This window comes from Idiotropiscis lumnitzeri, chromosome 2, assembly GCF_059441095.1.
Source record: "Idiotropiscis lumnitzeri isolate Australia: NSW breed Sydney's pygmy pipehorse chromosome 2, RoL_Ilum_1.0, whole genome shotgun sequence".
NCBI lineage: Eukaryota > Metazoa > Chordata > Actinopteri > Syngnathiformes > Syngnathidae > Idiotropiscis > Idiotropiscis lumnitzeri.
In genome coordinates, this window is record NC_142392.1 from 28,379,315 (window position 1) to 28,394,560 (window position 15,246).

General features: G+C 41.9%; 1 protein-coding gene and 1 long non-coding RNA gene across 2 annotated transcripts; both read right to left on the reverse strand.

The window, feature by feature from the left end:
* Positions 1–3,531: 3,531 nt before the first annotated feature.
* On the reverse strand, positions 3,532–5,341 carry LOC148342204 (uncharacterized). The gene is made up of 2 exons (XM_088288096.1): positions 5,338–5,341; positions 3,532–5,287 (listed from the first exon to the last, which is right to left on the reverse strand). The coding sequence occupies exons 1-2, from the start codon at positions 5,339–5,341 to the stop codon at positions 3,780–3,782; spliced, it is 1,512 nt and encodes a 503-aa protein (XP_088144222.1). The 3' UTR covers positions 3,532–3,779.
* Positions 5,342–8,478: 3,137 nt separating this feature from the next.
* Positions 8,479–9,219, reverse strand: LOC148342205 (uncharacterized). The gene is made up of 2 exons (XR_015841560.1): positions 9,007–9,219; positions 8,479–8,918 (listed from the first exon to the last, which is right to left on the reverse strand). It is a non-coding gene; the product is annotated as an uncharacterized LOC148342205 (long non-coding RNA).
* Positions 9,220–15,246: the final 6,027 nt, after the last annotated feature.

A 15,246-nucleotide genomic window follows, 5' to 3' on the forward strand; every position in this document is an offset into this window, starting at 1 on the left:
AGCCAAAACAACACGACCTTGACTGATAAGTAGGCTCAACGCAGAAAAAGTATCTTTTTGTTTTAAGATTACACAGTTACTGTCAAATAAATCTTCATCTTCCTGTGTGCATCAGTATCTTCCCACGCACTTCTCCCACTGAGATCACTCAGCAGACTGACCCAAAAGACAATTTATTTTCCAGACTATCTCATTGATCTTCCCTAACTGCTGAAAATTCCACAACAATCTGGGGTCAGACGTGGGATAGCTGAATATCCGCCGGTGAAATTCAGGGATGCTGGCAGGTGACCTCCAGTGTTCAATTAAGACAGCAGCAGCAACGAACAGCGTGATGCGAATCATCTCGTCCGTGGTGACAAATAAACACTGACTCCAGTCGCCATCAAGTTGCCAACTCCTGACATACTAAAGCCATTGAGAGAAACTGAGACTATTTGCGTTTCTCTTTCTGGTTCTTTTTATAGTTCAACTTCTAGTTCAGTTTTTCACCTTTTCACACGGCGTAATGAAGGCCAGTTGAGCAAGTGGAACAAGTGATTTTATTGATGATTGTGGAAGGCACCGATATCATCAGCACCGTTTCTTCTCACACCTTTTCCATTAGGTACGATTTAAAAGACAACTGAAAAGCATAACGTTAACAAATGTTGTTCCAGGCAAAGGCAATTAATTTCATTTAAATGTTTGATGTAAACACAAAAAAATCATCATCACTCAGACACAATGCACTGATCACATTGGCCTTGTGTCAATAAAAGAGCTTTGAAAATTCAATATATCATATTTTCTAAATCACATTTACATCTTACCACAAAGAGTCAGTTCCTTCAGGTTTTTTTTTTTGTCTTTTTAAGCTTCAAGGATCGCTGCTATTCTCGTAGGGCTGGGCAATAAACCGAAAATTTACCGTGATCGAAATTTAATAAAATCATTTTGCCCATGTCAGTTAATTCGGTGTTTTAAAAAAAAAAGAAGTCCTTTTAGTCTGCAGCTATGTTCATGCCCCTGAAAGACGGCTTGAGCGGCTGTAGTCATGTGACTCCACCCAGCTGAACAAGAAAGAAAACTGACGACGCGGTCGTAGCTGTCGATTCAAATCCAGAAGCAGCTGACACGGCTGAAGACGACGTAGTGTTCGTTGAAATTGTTCCTGACTCGCTTGTCCCGAAAAGAAATTCGACATCTGTCGTTTGGAAATGTTTGGTGATATTATACGGAAATATAACATTAGTTTTCACTGTTATGCTGATGATACGCAATTATACATGCCGTTGGATATAACGAATCCGCGCGACTGCTATAAATTAGAGGCGTGCCTTGCCGAAATTAAACAATGGATGTCTTTCAATTTTTTGCGTCTTAACTCAGATAAAACCGAGATGCTCATCATTGGACCAGCGCGTCATCGGTACCTTTTCAAAGACACCACTCTGAATATCGATAAATGTAATATTATCCAAAAGGATTCAACAAAAAATCTCGGTGTTATATTTGACGCAACTATGTCTTTTCAAATGCACATTAAAAATATTACTCGAACTGCGTTTTTTCATCTGCGTAACATTGCTAAAATTCGCCCAATTCTATCAACGTGTGACGCGGAAATCTTAATCCATGCGTTTGTTACGTCTCGCCTCGACTATTGTAACGTTTTGCTCTCGGGTCTCCCCATGTCGAGTATTAAAAGTCTGCAGTTAGTTCAAAATGCAGCAGCTAGACTCTTAACTAAGACGAGAAAGTTTGATCATATTACCCCGATATTAGCCAATTTGCATTGGCTTCCGGTCCACTTGAGATGTGATTTTAAAGTTCTGCTACTTACTTTTAAAATATTGCACGGCTTAGCACCTTCTTATCTCGTTGACCTCGTGGTACCATATGTTCCGTCCCGAAACCTTCGCTCACAAAATGCTGGTCTTTTAGTGATCCCGCGAGCCAAAAAGAAGTCCGCAGGTTCTAGAGCGTTCTCTATTCGGGCACCAATGCTTTGGAATGCACTTCCCTCAGATATTAGAGGCGCCACCTCAATAGAAATGTTCAAAACACTATTAAAGACGCATTTATACTCTTGTGCATTTAGCTGAAATATTTGTTGGCCTGTTTACTGCCGCTTTTTTTTTCTTTTGTTTTCTTTTCTGCCCCCTTTTCCCCCGGCTGGGGGATTAGGTGACGGTGACCCACTAGGAAGTTTAAGGCATTGACCAACTGGGCATGCACCTGTTCCAGTGATGTCATCTTCCTGCAGCGCGACATTTGATCAATTTATTTATATACTTTAGCATCTAATTTAATTATTTGTTGGCCTGTTTACTGCCGCTTCTTCTCTTTTCTGCCCTCTCTTCCCCTGCTTGGGAATTAGGTGATGGTGACCTGCAATGAAGATTACGGCACTGACCAACCGGGGAGGGACCTGCTCTGCCGAAGTCGTCTTCATGCAGCGCCTCATCTGATTTCCTTATATTTCAGAACTTCGTTGAACTACTTGTTGGCCTGTTTGCTATTTCTGTTCTTTCTTTTCTGTTCCCAATTCCCCGAATTAGGTGATGGCGATTCACTTGGAAGTGGCTGTACTGAATTTACACCAACTGACCGGTACAAGATTGAAGGCTCATCTTCGGATATGCTGCCATGGATATTACGGCCCTGGATGAGGACCCACTCCACTGAAGTCATCTTCCTGCAGCACTTCTTTTGATTGACTCTCAGATTATTTCATCTAACATTGTATAGCATCATTTTATGTGTCAAATGTTGCCCAGTTGGCATCCATTGCAGCCTGGAAGGGCGATTCCCCCATCTGTGGTCCCTTCTCTAGGTTTCTCACTTTTCCCCTACTGAGGTTTTTGGAGTTTTTCCTTGCCCTCCTGGGGGTTAATATCAGTGGATGTCGATTGTGGTTATGTAAAGCCCTTTGAGACTGTCTCTGATTAAGGGCTATACAAATAAAATTGACTTGACGTGACGCATATGCATTCCCATCACGCTAGTCTTTGGGATTTCCCTCCAAAAGTCCCCCAGAGGGAGAGCAGATGCGTCTCCCCGTTGATACGACCAGTCTACTAGTGACCACCTTAAAATACTCTCATACCCTGGAAGGTCACTGACCTGGCGAGAGAATTGCCACCACCATAAACAATGCTCAGGCCTATTTTCTATCTCTTTTATTCAGAAAGTGAAATATTAAATGTATGTGAGGGGATATTTGAAGACTTTGAGTTTTGTTCAATGGACCATGCCTATACGACCCAGCCAAACACACCGAGAAAACCAGCGCTGACTCCAGTCGCCATCATGTTGCCAACTCCTGACATACCAAAACCTTTGAGAGAAACTGAGCCAATTTGCGTTTCTCTTTCTGGTTCTTTTCATAGTTCAACTTCTAGTTTAGTTTTTCACCTTTTCACACTGCGTAATGAAGGCCAGTTGAGCAAGTGGAACAAGTGATTTTATTGATGACTGTGGAAGGTACCGATTTCATAAGCAGTTTCTTCTCACACCTTTTCCATTAAGTACGATTAAAAAGACAACTGAAAAGCATAACGTTAACAAATGTTATTCCAGGCAAAAGCAATTAATTTTATTTACATGTTTGAAGTAACACACAAAAAAAAAAATCATCACTCAGACACAATGGTTCTTCTGGCAATGATCACATTGGCTTAGTGTCAATAAAAGAGCTATGCAAAACTAAATTTATCATATTTCATTCAAAATCACATTTACATCTTACCACAAAGAGTCAGTTCCTTCAGTTTTTTGTTTTCTTTTTTTAAGCTTCAAGGATCGCTGCTATTCTCACCAGCACAATCGTGTCTCTTAGCACTCCGTTTAGTGGAGAATTTTTTAGCACAAACGCTGCAACTGAATGGCTTGTCTCCACTGTGCGTTCTTGTGTGGATTCCTAAATTTGACTTTACAGAGAAGCTTTTGCCACAAACTGAGCAGGAAAAGGGTTTTTCTCCACTGTGTGTTCTTGTGTGTCTTGTTAAAGTTGACTTATTCAGGAAGCTTTGGCCACAAACTGAGCAGGAAAAAGGTTTTTCACCACTGTGTGTTCTTGTGTGTCTTGTTAAAGTTGACTTATTCAGGAAGCTTTGGCCACAAACTGAGCAGGGAAAAGGTTTTTCACCACTGTGTGTTCTTGTGTGTTCTGTTAAATATGTCTTTCTTGAGAAGCATTTTCCACAAAATGAGCAGGAAAACGGTTTTTCACCACTGTGTGTTGTTGTGTGTTTTGTTAAACTTATCTTATGAGAGAAACTCTTGCCACAAACTGAGCAGGAAAAAGGTTTTTCTCCAGTGTGTGTTCTTGTGTGCCTTGTTAATTGTGCCTTTTGAGAGAAGCTTTTGCCACAAACTGAGCAGGAAAAAGGTTTTTCACCACTGTGTGTTCTTCTATGTTTTGTTAAAGTTGACTTATCAAAGAAGCTTCTGCCACAAACGGAGCAGGAAAAGGGTTTTTCTCCAGTGTGTATTCTTCTATGTTTAGTTAAATCTTGCTTTTGAGAGAAACTCTTGCCACAAACTGAGCAGGAAAAAGGTTTTTCACCACTGTGTGTTCTTGTGTGTCTTGTTAAAGTTGACTTATACAGGAAGCTTTGGCCACAAACTGAGCAGGAAAAAGGTTTTTCAGCACTGTGTGTTCTTGTGTGTTCTGTTAAATATGTCTTTCTTGAGAAGCATTTTCCACAAACTGAGCAGGAAAAAGGTTTTTCACCACTGTGTGTTGTTGTGTGTTTTGTTAAACTTATCTTATGAGAGAAACTCTTGCCACAAACTAAGCAGGAAAAATGTTTTTCTCGAGTGTGTGTTCTTGTGTGCCTTGTTAATTGTGCCTTTTGAGAGAAACTCTTGCCACAAACTGAGCAGGAAAAGGGTTTTTCTCCAGTGTGTGTTTTTGTGTGCCCTTTTAAAGACAACTTTGAAGTTAATGAGTCTGTGTGACATGCCCTTTCACCTTTGGCTTGCCCATCATCATCATCATCATTTTCATCATCATCATAAGTATCATCATCGTGATGAGCATCTGATAATGTGTCCTCATTATGTACTTGTGATGGTCCCCATTGGTCTTCATCACCTTCTGTTGTCACGTGACTACTTGAGATGCTGCTTGGAGGCTCCGCCCCTCTGTTGTCCTCACTCTCATCCTTGTTTTCATCTTCAGTCTTGATTGGGACACCGTTCACTGGTGACTTGTTGATCTCCTCCTCCTCCTCCTCCTTTTTGATGTGAGTCAAGTCTGGCTCCTCTTTCACAGAACAGAGATTGTATTCACTGACGTCTGTCGGACACAAAAAGACAAACACACATTTGGTTTGGTCAAGTCAAAGCTCATGCGGTGACTTTGTCTTATATTGTTTCTACTGTGCTACCTTGACTTGTGCCTGCCGCATACGGAGCAATGCGTGCGACTCCAACTTGGACCGGACTATGGGGGCATTTCACAAAATTACGTCAGACGATGTAAACCTCCTTTTAGCAGCACAACAGTGATAAACGAGCATTTAAAAAGGAAGCACGTTGCGGCTGATGCCCTATTTCATTCCTGACATAGTCACAGACGTTTCTGGAAGCGAGCTGAAGTTAGCACACACAGGCTATTGTGTGCGTCTGATGGAACACCTGTTGTGGGACCCTAACATATTGATGCAGACCACTGGGGGCCATCGCAACATAATGTCATTGATAGAATAGGAATCCTTCAAGTGAAATATGTTTTCAAGTATTTCATTTTGCATTTAGAGATAGTTTCATCGTGGGTACTTTTTGCTTCCATTATAATCTGGATCCGTAAAAGAATTAAAGGGGCCCTGGAATCAGAGTGGCTATTTATTGCATGATTTACGTTTGTTTGTTTTTTTTTATTACCCAAAATGACATTTATCCTGCTAGTACATTCCGACATTCCCCTTTTTCCTTTTTTTAAATAAAATTTCTGTTTCGCAATCAAATTTAAAACAAAATTATGTTTGAAGAGACAAAATCCCTTCACATAAGCATTAAGCAACAACACTTTCACTCTGACTTTCATGTTGACATATTTGAATAATGACTGTTTATATTAAAGTTATCCAATACATATTCAAATTAGACTAAGATACACCATAATATTTTAAGAGTTCACTAAATTATTTTGGAACTGCAATGATGCTTAACTGCCAAAGGGTGTCAGGAATGAGTAACAAAGGAATACAAAACCTCCCACTGATACATCATCAATGTCATTTGGATAAATTACCAGGAACTATGAGATGCAAACCACCTGGGCCACAGGAACTTTATTACCAGGAACTAAATGTTCCTGGACTTGTTGGTAGAAAAGGGGGTTTTGACGTTCTCCCTTTTTAAGCCCATAGTAAGCCAAAGATGCAGATGCATTCCTTGCAGCATGCGCTTGTTCACTGATGAGATCCGTGCAACCCTGGATGGATGCATTAAATGTATTTTAAATGTTTGGATGAAGTGAAACTATGCACACGTGCACAAAACAGTGCAGAGCCACCCGAGGTTCATTGACTCTCATTCGACGAAGCCAGTACAAAGTTAATAAATAAATAAGACCAATATGTACTTGATTTTTTTTTAAAAACGTAATATTTATTTAATTTATCCACTAAAATTGATCAACCGCCATTGATGTTTTCGCCGCAGTGTGCACATTTTTTAGAGTCGGGCAGAATTCCTTCCGTAAGGAATTGCTTGAACAAGATATAAAAACCAGAAAATGTAAAATGTTAAACGAGTTCAAATTTTATCCTGGGAAAAACATGGAGTTCACCCCTCACTATTGGTTATTCTTTGGCATATATTTTCTGCACTGATTACATTTGACATAAAAAATTGCTCAGCAGACCTGCAAGTAAAAGGCAATATTTAAAAATAAAACGGCAATAACCTTGAACGATTTCCCCAAACAACTTAATGTTGTGATGCATATTTCTAATGAAAGAAAGTCGTTCGAAACAAAGCAAATGAGAGTAAGACGTGTACAAACCTGCTTTGAGTGGCACAACACGAGGCTGGTTGCAAACTTCGTCCAGCAGTTGATGATGTTGCTCGTTCTCTTCTTTTATTCCACAAAGTTCCTCTTTGTACTTGGGTGTCGTTATTTCACACATTTTCAAATGATAATTCCAAAAAATCCGCACTCGATCTCTGCTTGGCGATGAGTCATGTGCCTCTTTTCGTTAGCGGCTAGCTAGCTAACAAGCTAAGCTAACTACGCCGAAAAGCATCAACGCGCGAAGATGAGGTTATCGGGACACAAAGACTTAATGAATTATGTCGTAGTCCTTTAGAGTAGCACTGGACATCCTTTGAGAAAATTACAGTCAGTTCCACACTAAATCAGAAGAATTTAGCGGTGGGTGTTTTTGTTCCGGTGTGGACCGGTCGGTGGATGTGGTCGAGGTCCTTCGGAAGCTGCGCGCTTGCTAATGACGTCATGCTGTAAGCACGTATTTTTCAAATATATTTCTTTGCCTCTGTGTTTGTTTTAACACCTGGCTGTTCTCTTTTAATATATATTCTATGTAATATTTTAATTCGGTTGATAAAAAAATGTAACAAAATAATTAAAATAACGCCACAAAAGCGAGTCAGCTCCGACGTCACTTCGTCCCTATGCCCGGAGAAGCCGCTGCTGGAACAGCAGTGGGAAGGTTACGTTTCTCCTACGGAACGAAGCAACAATGCTGTGGTTCAATCGGGCTGCAAGATTGTATGGATATAATGTCTGCATATACTAGCAGTGCTTCTCAATTATTTCACGCCCGCCCCTACCAAGAAGAAAAAGATTCGCGCCCCCCCACCACCAATTTTTTTTCTGTCTTTGTATATTGAGATTAGATTGTCAATAAAATATCCCTTAACTAACCTACATTGATAAGAAATATAGTTTCGAGAACTATTATCGTGAGGATCTCGAAACTCAGTACTCTATTGTACAAATATTGATGAGATGACAAATATTTTTCATGTCATTATCCACACCGCTTATCCTGTACAGGGTGGCGGGAGGGTGCTGGAGCCAATTCCAGCTGACTTCGGGCGAAAGGCGCACAACACCCTGAACTGGTCGCCAGCCAGTCACAGGGCAGACATAGACACCGTCACTGAGTGGGAACTGAACCCACGTTGCCTGCACACAACTCAGGCGAGTGTACCACTCCACCATCAGTGACATGATAAATATTTACTAATACGTTTTTTGCCGAAAACTTTATTAACATTAACAAACACAGTTATTAATACGTACATAATATAGAAAAGACAAAAAGAAGAGCCAGGGGGATTTTAAACAAAAATTCTATATGAATAACATAAAGCAACAGCTTTAGTATTGTTGGAGTTGAGTCACCGTGGAAATGAGAAGTATTTAGTAAATCAACTTTTAAAAGCCAAACGTACGCCAATGCGTGTTCGGTTTTTGTACTCAAGAAGAAAAGGGTCAAATAAAGACTCAACAACTGATTAGAGTTCCGATATTTAGTTTCTTCCATTTCTGGAGTTCAGGAAATAGTACAAAGACAGATATCTGGGTGGCTTTTTCTTAATCTCACGAGAAACTGCACTCGGGTGAGCACAGTCAAAAAATGTGCACCATCTTTCAGCCCAGCTTCAGTTTTTAGAGGAGTTTTTTATGTCAAGAGTAATGTAGGTTGAATCGGTTGAATCGGTCGTCCTCGCTCCCTCCCACGGCACGGGTCAACGTCCAAGGGAAGGTCCTCCCCAGGTTAGTCTGGATAGTTGATTCCCGTCTGGTCCCCAAGACTGGCACGCCAAGGCTGGCCTTCTCCGGCGGGCAGTCTCTCCGTCTCTCCAGCTGGCATTGCTCTGGAATCTTGTCGGTGTGCATGTGTGCGTGTGTATGGGCACATGTATATTAAAGGATAATGTAAATGGCAGTCAACCTGAAACAGAACAAAGGGTGGACTGCTAGGAGCCACTTTTGTGATCCTGGCATGGAAGTCCATTGTTTCAGAGGGGTCTCGTTCACACCTCCTGTGGTGCAGCTGTGATCCAATCTTCCTGCATTCCTCTCCTGAGGGCCTTGTCATTAGCATGGTCTAAACTTCGGTTACACTTAAAGAATTCTATTGACTATTAAAGGAATATAAGAGTTTGAGCTTAACATAGTTCATTAGATGTTGGTGCATCCAGTGTATGAAAATGTGATATTGTAAAATGCTGAGAGTGTGATTGGTGGAGCGAAACTGGTTGCGGGGGTTGTGCAGGAATGGAATGTTTTAGAAGCAGATGGTGCTGAGCGAGACGAGATGACTCCGGGAGCATCGGCTGAAGGAGCGGCCATCGGGGGATCGCACAAGCAGGAGGAGTCGCCACGGGATTCGGCGGGGGAGAAAGACCAATGAGAGCAAGCTAAAGTTAACTGCAGGATACATATAGCCAATAGAATCATGCCAGGATGCCTTTGTCTGTGCCATTTTGCATGTTGTATAGTATGAATCATTACTGGGCAACTCGGAGGTAGAACACATTCGCTGGTGGCAAGAGAGGTGTAGAGTTTGTTGGGTTTTTCACTTTAAATGTACCAAAAGTTTGAATTAATTATCTGACTCCATTAATGGTTAACCAAACACGACCTACATTCATCCAACAATTATGCGCGCTCGTTTTTGAGAGAAAGATGACCAGGAAGCCGGCAACTTCACACGGGAGCGGATTTATTCCTAACAGGAGATCTAATACAAATCTGGGGCTCGGGTCCCTACCATTACAGCTCTGCGCGTCCCTGTACCCAACAGAGGACGACCCCCCCCCCCGAGTTGCCCAGGATCAATTATACATTTCAGCAAACAAAACAAAGATAACCTACTATTCTACTATTGGCTATGTGTCATCTGCAGTTAACTTTAGCTTTCTCTTAGTGGATGTCTTCTGCCCGCAGGATGACGTGTCGGCTCGTCCAATCTCACACAGCAGCGCCTTGATGGCGGGAGGCCTGCGTCAGTACCCCCGTTATCAGAAGTGCGGCTCGTCCTGTACAAAACATATCTGCCACCTACGCATTACACACAGCCTGCCCTGACCTTCCACTGCACATCGAATCAAAGCACAATCAGCAAATATCTTTATTGCATTAAACGAAATACATGTAACTTGTAGTCAATCGTATTAAATCCTTTATAGTCAAATGTATAAAATCCTTTAATCCCTCTCATGGCCTCAGTGAACTGAGGCCATCACCCCCGCAAAAATAATAGAAAAATAATCATAAAAACTGTAAAAAATAAAAAATGTAGAATAATATATACAAGTTGTAATAGAAAAATAATAAAAACAGTAAAAAATAAAAAATGTAGAATATTTAAAATTTTATTCCCTCTCATGGCCTCAGACAACTGAGGCCATTACCACTTACTCCGCTGGACCCCATGGACCTTCTGGTTGCCAGAGGAACCGGCTCTGGGTCCGACAGGGGGATCATGTACTTGCCACTCTGTGGCAGCGGGCCCAAGGTGCGCTCGAGGGTTTTAACTGTAAGAGATCTGATACAAGGTATACAACAACATCCGCAAAGCACCATAATAGCTGTAAATACTGCCACTGAGATTAATATAGAGCTAATCAGACCTTTCCATTTACCAAAGACATTCAACCATCCTGTCCACATTTCCGAATCTACACCTGAATGTTCTTTCATCTTTTTGTTCAAAGTTTGCAAACCTTCCAATGCCTTGGTGAGACGCCCATCTGGTGTCGTGTTGTTTGGTATGAAACTACAACATTGATCCCGAAATGTCCCGCACACTCCTTGTTTTTCAGCCAATAACATATCTAAAGCAATCCTATTTTGAAACGTCATAAAGTTTTCTGACAATTGTTCATGTACTGCCTCTAAATCTTCTGTAGTAAAATTACTCAATCTCTGAACGTTATAATGAACATAATTTATCCAATCCACATTTTTGTTTGGGATCACCCTCTCAAACCCTGATGCGATTTGGTCTGCCAATTTGTATTCGTCCGGGACCCCTCTTGGCACGCTTATTGCATCGATGTAAGTGAGGTCCCCCTGTTGTAACCTCTTTTTGTCTAACCAAACCGGACATCGGGATGACCTGATTTAATTGATCCCAATTTAACTAGTCCAAATCTACAGGTGTCACACTCACCGGCATAATTAAAGTCACCAGGGCACACCTGCCAGAGGCATTGGTCGGCAGCCTGTCGTATAGAAATTTCCCACCATAACACAACCAGACGTCTGCACGGGAAAGCGGGGGTCCTGCTGGAAGAGACACATTCGTTTCACACCAATTCCACGGTATTTGTCCAATTGAGTGTCCTGCTCCATTCAACTTCAAACATGTAAAATCTTGCTTGGACACCTTATTATCAATCCCTTAAATTCTCCAAATCAAATGTGTGATTGAATAATCTCGCATATATACTAATCTCGGGGTCTTGGTCACAAATTTTATGAAACAATATCACCTGTGCGTCTGTCAACCTGTCCTCCCGTTCCTCGTACATGACCGTCTGGTTGCAGTGGTACTGTAACATCACAATTTTTGTCTCCCCTCCATCTGTCTAAAAAACAGTCTCATATATTATAAGCAAACATACTAAAAGCGTAGAAAGCAAGCCTATCATTCAGAAATAATAAGAAAAAGGACAGATGTGTCCATTTTTATGTTTGATTTGTATGTGTTTCAATTGGTCAGTATCTCCCCCTCTCTTGACCTGCCCATCCGGGCGGTCAACCTTCAGGCTCACCATATCGGGGAAAGAACTCCGGTGCGGGTTGAAGTTGTGTGTAATAGAACCACTTACAACCTTTTGTATCTAACTGCACCGTACTTTCATTTGATAAATGCTTTCTGTTTAATTAATGTTTAACATATTTAGTAAATATGAACCTGCTAAATTAAATATTTGACCTTCTGTCCCGTAAGTGTTTACAATAATGCCAGCAATCGTTATACAATCCTTCAAAAAATGCATGCTAAATAATCGCAATAATACCATAATTAATTGTATTCAATCACCTTTTTCAATTTGTTTGTGAAGCTTGTATCAGTCACTTGAATAATATATTTTAATTAACGTAAACTCACCAAATATTATATCTATTTCAATTCCCAGACTGTTGCAATAGCTTTCTTCGAATATAATCTAGACCGTGTCATCCTCACAGGCATTGCCCCCAGAAACAATTCTCCAACGTATAAATTTAGTTTTGCTGATAATCACCACAATCCAGCAGTGTTGGTTCGCAATAATGTCCTAATGATATCCAGCTAATATGGCACAATATTAGAATTTGACTTCGCAACATGGGTAAATCATTCCTGAATTAAATAAAATTTAGTTCACTGAGTTCAAATATCTAACTGTGTTTAGAGATTACAATTTAAGCCTCGAGCTAACGCTCTAATTTTGACTGTTTTTTGACAAATATTTAAAGCAACCCAAATGAAATAGTAACCATTTATGCTTAAAATAAAAAATCCCAAAACTATAATAACGGGAAGGATAGGTGCTCTCCAAGACATAGACAGCTCCAAGACCGCTGCAGTCTTCACCTCCCATTGTCTCCCGAATGCTTCAATCCACCTCCAGGCCGTGCCCACACTGCTTCTGTCAACTGGGGAGGGTGTAGAGACAGTAAAAACAATACACACACACCGAATTACCTCTTCCGAGTGACCCGTCTTGTGAAATTTTGGATGTTGCCAAAACCGAAGAATTTGTAGTGGGTGTTAAAATATGATATTCTGATAGTGACGCGGAGTATTCAACAACTATGGGGCCTAGATCTTTTGTATGATGATGTGCATCGATATTCAATGTGATTTGTGGCTCGGTGAAAGTAAACAATTCATACCATTTCCGCTGCTCAGGGACAAGGCAGGCGTACGAGGCAACGCCGGTAGACATAACAAATATATAATCCTAATGGAAGATCTACTCCTGCCTAAATTTAGATGAATGCATTTTGATAAACCAAACCATGTGTGACCACATGTACAATGTAATGTCAATTGGTGAATTGAATGGGTGGAGGTTGCTACACCACTCAGACCAGAGCAGGAACAGGGCATACCCACCGCGGGAGGATGAAGAACCAGGTTTCAGAGCTGCCCTCAGATGTTTCAGTTTAGTTCAGCCACTGGGAAGGAAGAGAGCACGACATATGCTCCCTCCGAAGGATGTGCACAGTCAAGTTCAGTCCCATCCAGAAATGCCACTCGAATTCCAGTGTTCGTTCAGTCTAGGGCAGTGACTCAGGCAATCTCGAGAGTCCACAAGGCTCACTGGGAGATGCGGAAGGAGCTCATAGCTCGCCCTAATATCCAGCACCATCGAAAACTTGTCCATCCACCGTCCCCGGAATGCAGGGACCTGCCAGTCCTCGAACCCTGAAGCCCCGTGGGCCCCTGTCATGGAATGGGGTACCAGCGGGTTGGTGTCAAGAGTGCGTTGGGGGTGGGTAACGGTGGCGCCCCCTGCGCTGGTGGAGAGCTCCTTGCGACAGATATGGCACCGGACCAGAGGATGGCACATTCCAGAAAGTGGCTCAGCACGGACAGCCCATCACCCAGTGACCCCACACCCCGCAGCACGAGCACACCCCACTCACAACCCCTGTCTATAACCACCCCTACCTCTGTTACCGCAATCCCGACCTCGTTGACCGCCCTGCTATGGACAGCCGGTCTGCTGTGGCGCCGCGTCACCCGAACCTTGCCTACGAGCAGCAGAAGTGGAAGGAGCAGTTCCAATGGCAGCCATGGGCTGCTGCCTTCGCTGCTCCCCCCCTTTTTTTTTTGTTTTTTTTATCTCTCTTGGCCTCCTTAACCTGCAAGTACAACAATTTTTAGTAACGCTCCTTAATCCACTCCCATATTTTCCTTTTCTGATGTTGTGCAAAATTATGTACAAAATGTGCTCTACTTAGACCGATTTAGCATTTTTTCATTGATGGACTGTTTCGCATGATGTCTGCCACTGGAAGGTGCACGCCCTTGTGGACGGCCAACTGGAACAGCTGTGTAATGTCGACATTATTGGATGGGTCACTGCCGGAAGTCTCACTCCATTCATGTCTCGCCCTGGCCACATAGACCAGGCCTGTCTCCCTTTTCCCCACCTGAAAGACACAGCAACATCGACCCCAACGGGCCAGAAATATCTGATGCACGGCACAGCCAATCTCACCTGAGGTGTCCCCATTTAGCTGGTGACCATCATGCTGGTCAGCAGATCTGGCCTCGGCCTCAAGTGAGGATAGTTCCTCTGAAATAAATTTTGTCCCGCTTGTAACTCTGTATAAACCTCTTAGTCTGGTGTCTCCTTTGTAGGAGATTTCAACCAACGTGACCTTTTTACAACGTGTCAAATAAACCAATGTTGACCTTTCTGCTATCTTTACAGCTGTGAGAGCTGTCACTAACACTTAACATGGAATCCCCCCTTGGGTAATTACGAATGTCTTATCTTCAAACTTCTTACAAGCACCCAGTATCCTGGCTTTACTAGATTACTGCCCTGCTGGGAGACGGAAAGAGCTTTGTCACTCTAAATTTGCGCCTGTCTTTTGTTTTCCTAACATTTTTCACATATGGTCAGCTAAAGTTGCTTTAACAACTATTTCCCATTTGTTCTTAAATTTGAGGTATTCTATAAGTTCTTCCAAACAATGTTTTACAATGTCTTAGTCCTAAATACAATGAAATACGTTACAATGGAAAATATCAGAATAAAATTTCATACATCCAACATGAGACACGTGCTTGTGACCACTTCAGGGTCATTTTTGTCTGAAATATCTCCTCTACAACAACTTACCCTTGCGTTAAGTGAGTAATTTTCCATAAAAACAGTGCCACTAATTCGACATTAACTTCAAGTATCACTGCTGTGGTGCTGTATTATATGGAAAAGTCTGAACAATCCAAGAAAATTTTGCCCTATCCTGGACTGGGTGTGTGTTATCTAGTCGCGCATCCAATGTGAATATATCTTATATCTCCCTCCTTGTTGAGGAGAACCTCTGGGATGGTAGTGGTGAGGCGCTATTTGAAGCATTCTCTGGCCTTCTGGTCACACTGGTCACATGTCACCTCAAACCTGTGGAGATAACTGGAGGTGTGGCAATTGCCAGTGAGAAGAGACAAATTATCTTCCTTCCAAAACTTTCAGTTTTGCATAAATTTTGTGTAATAACGTCAATCAATCATTCACTTGATGCTTGAATTTAATTACTCCAAT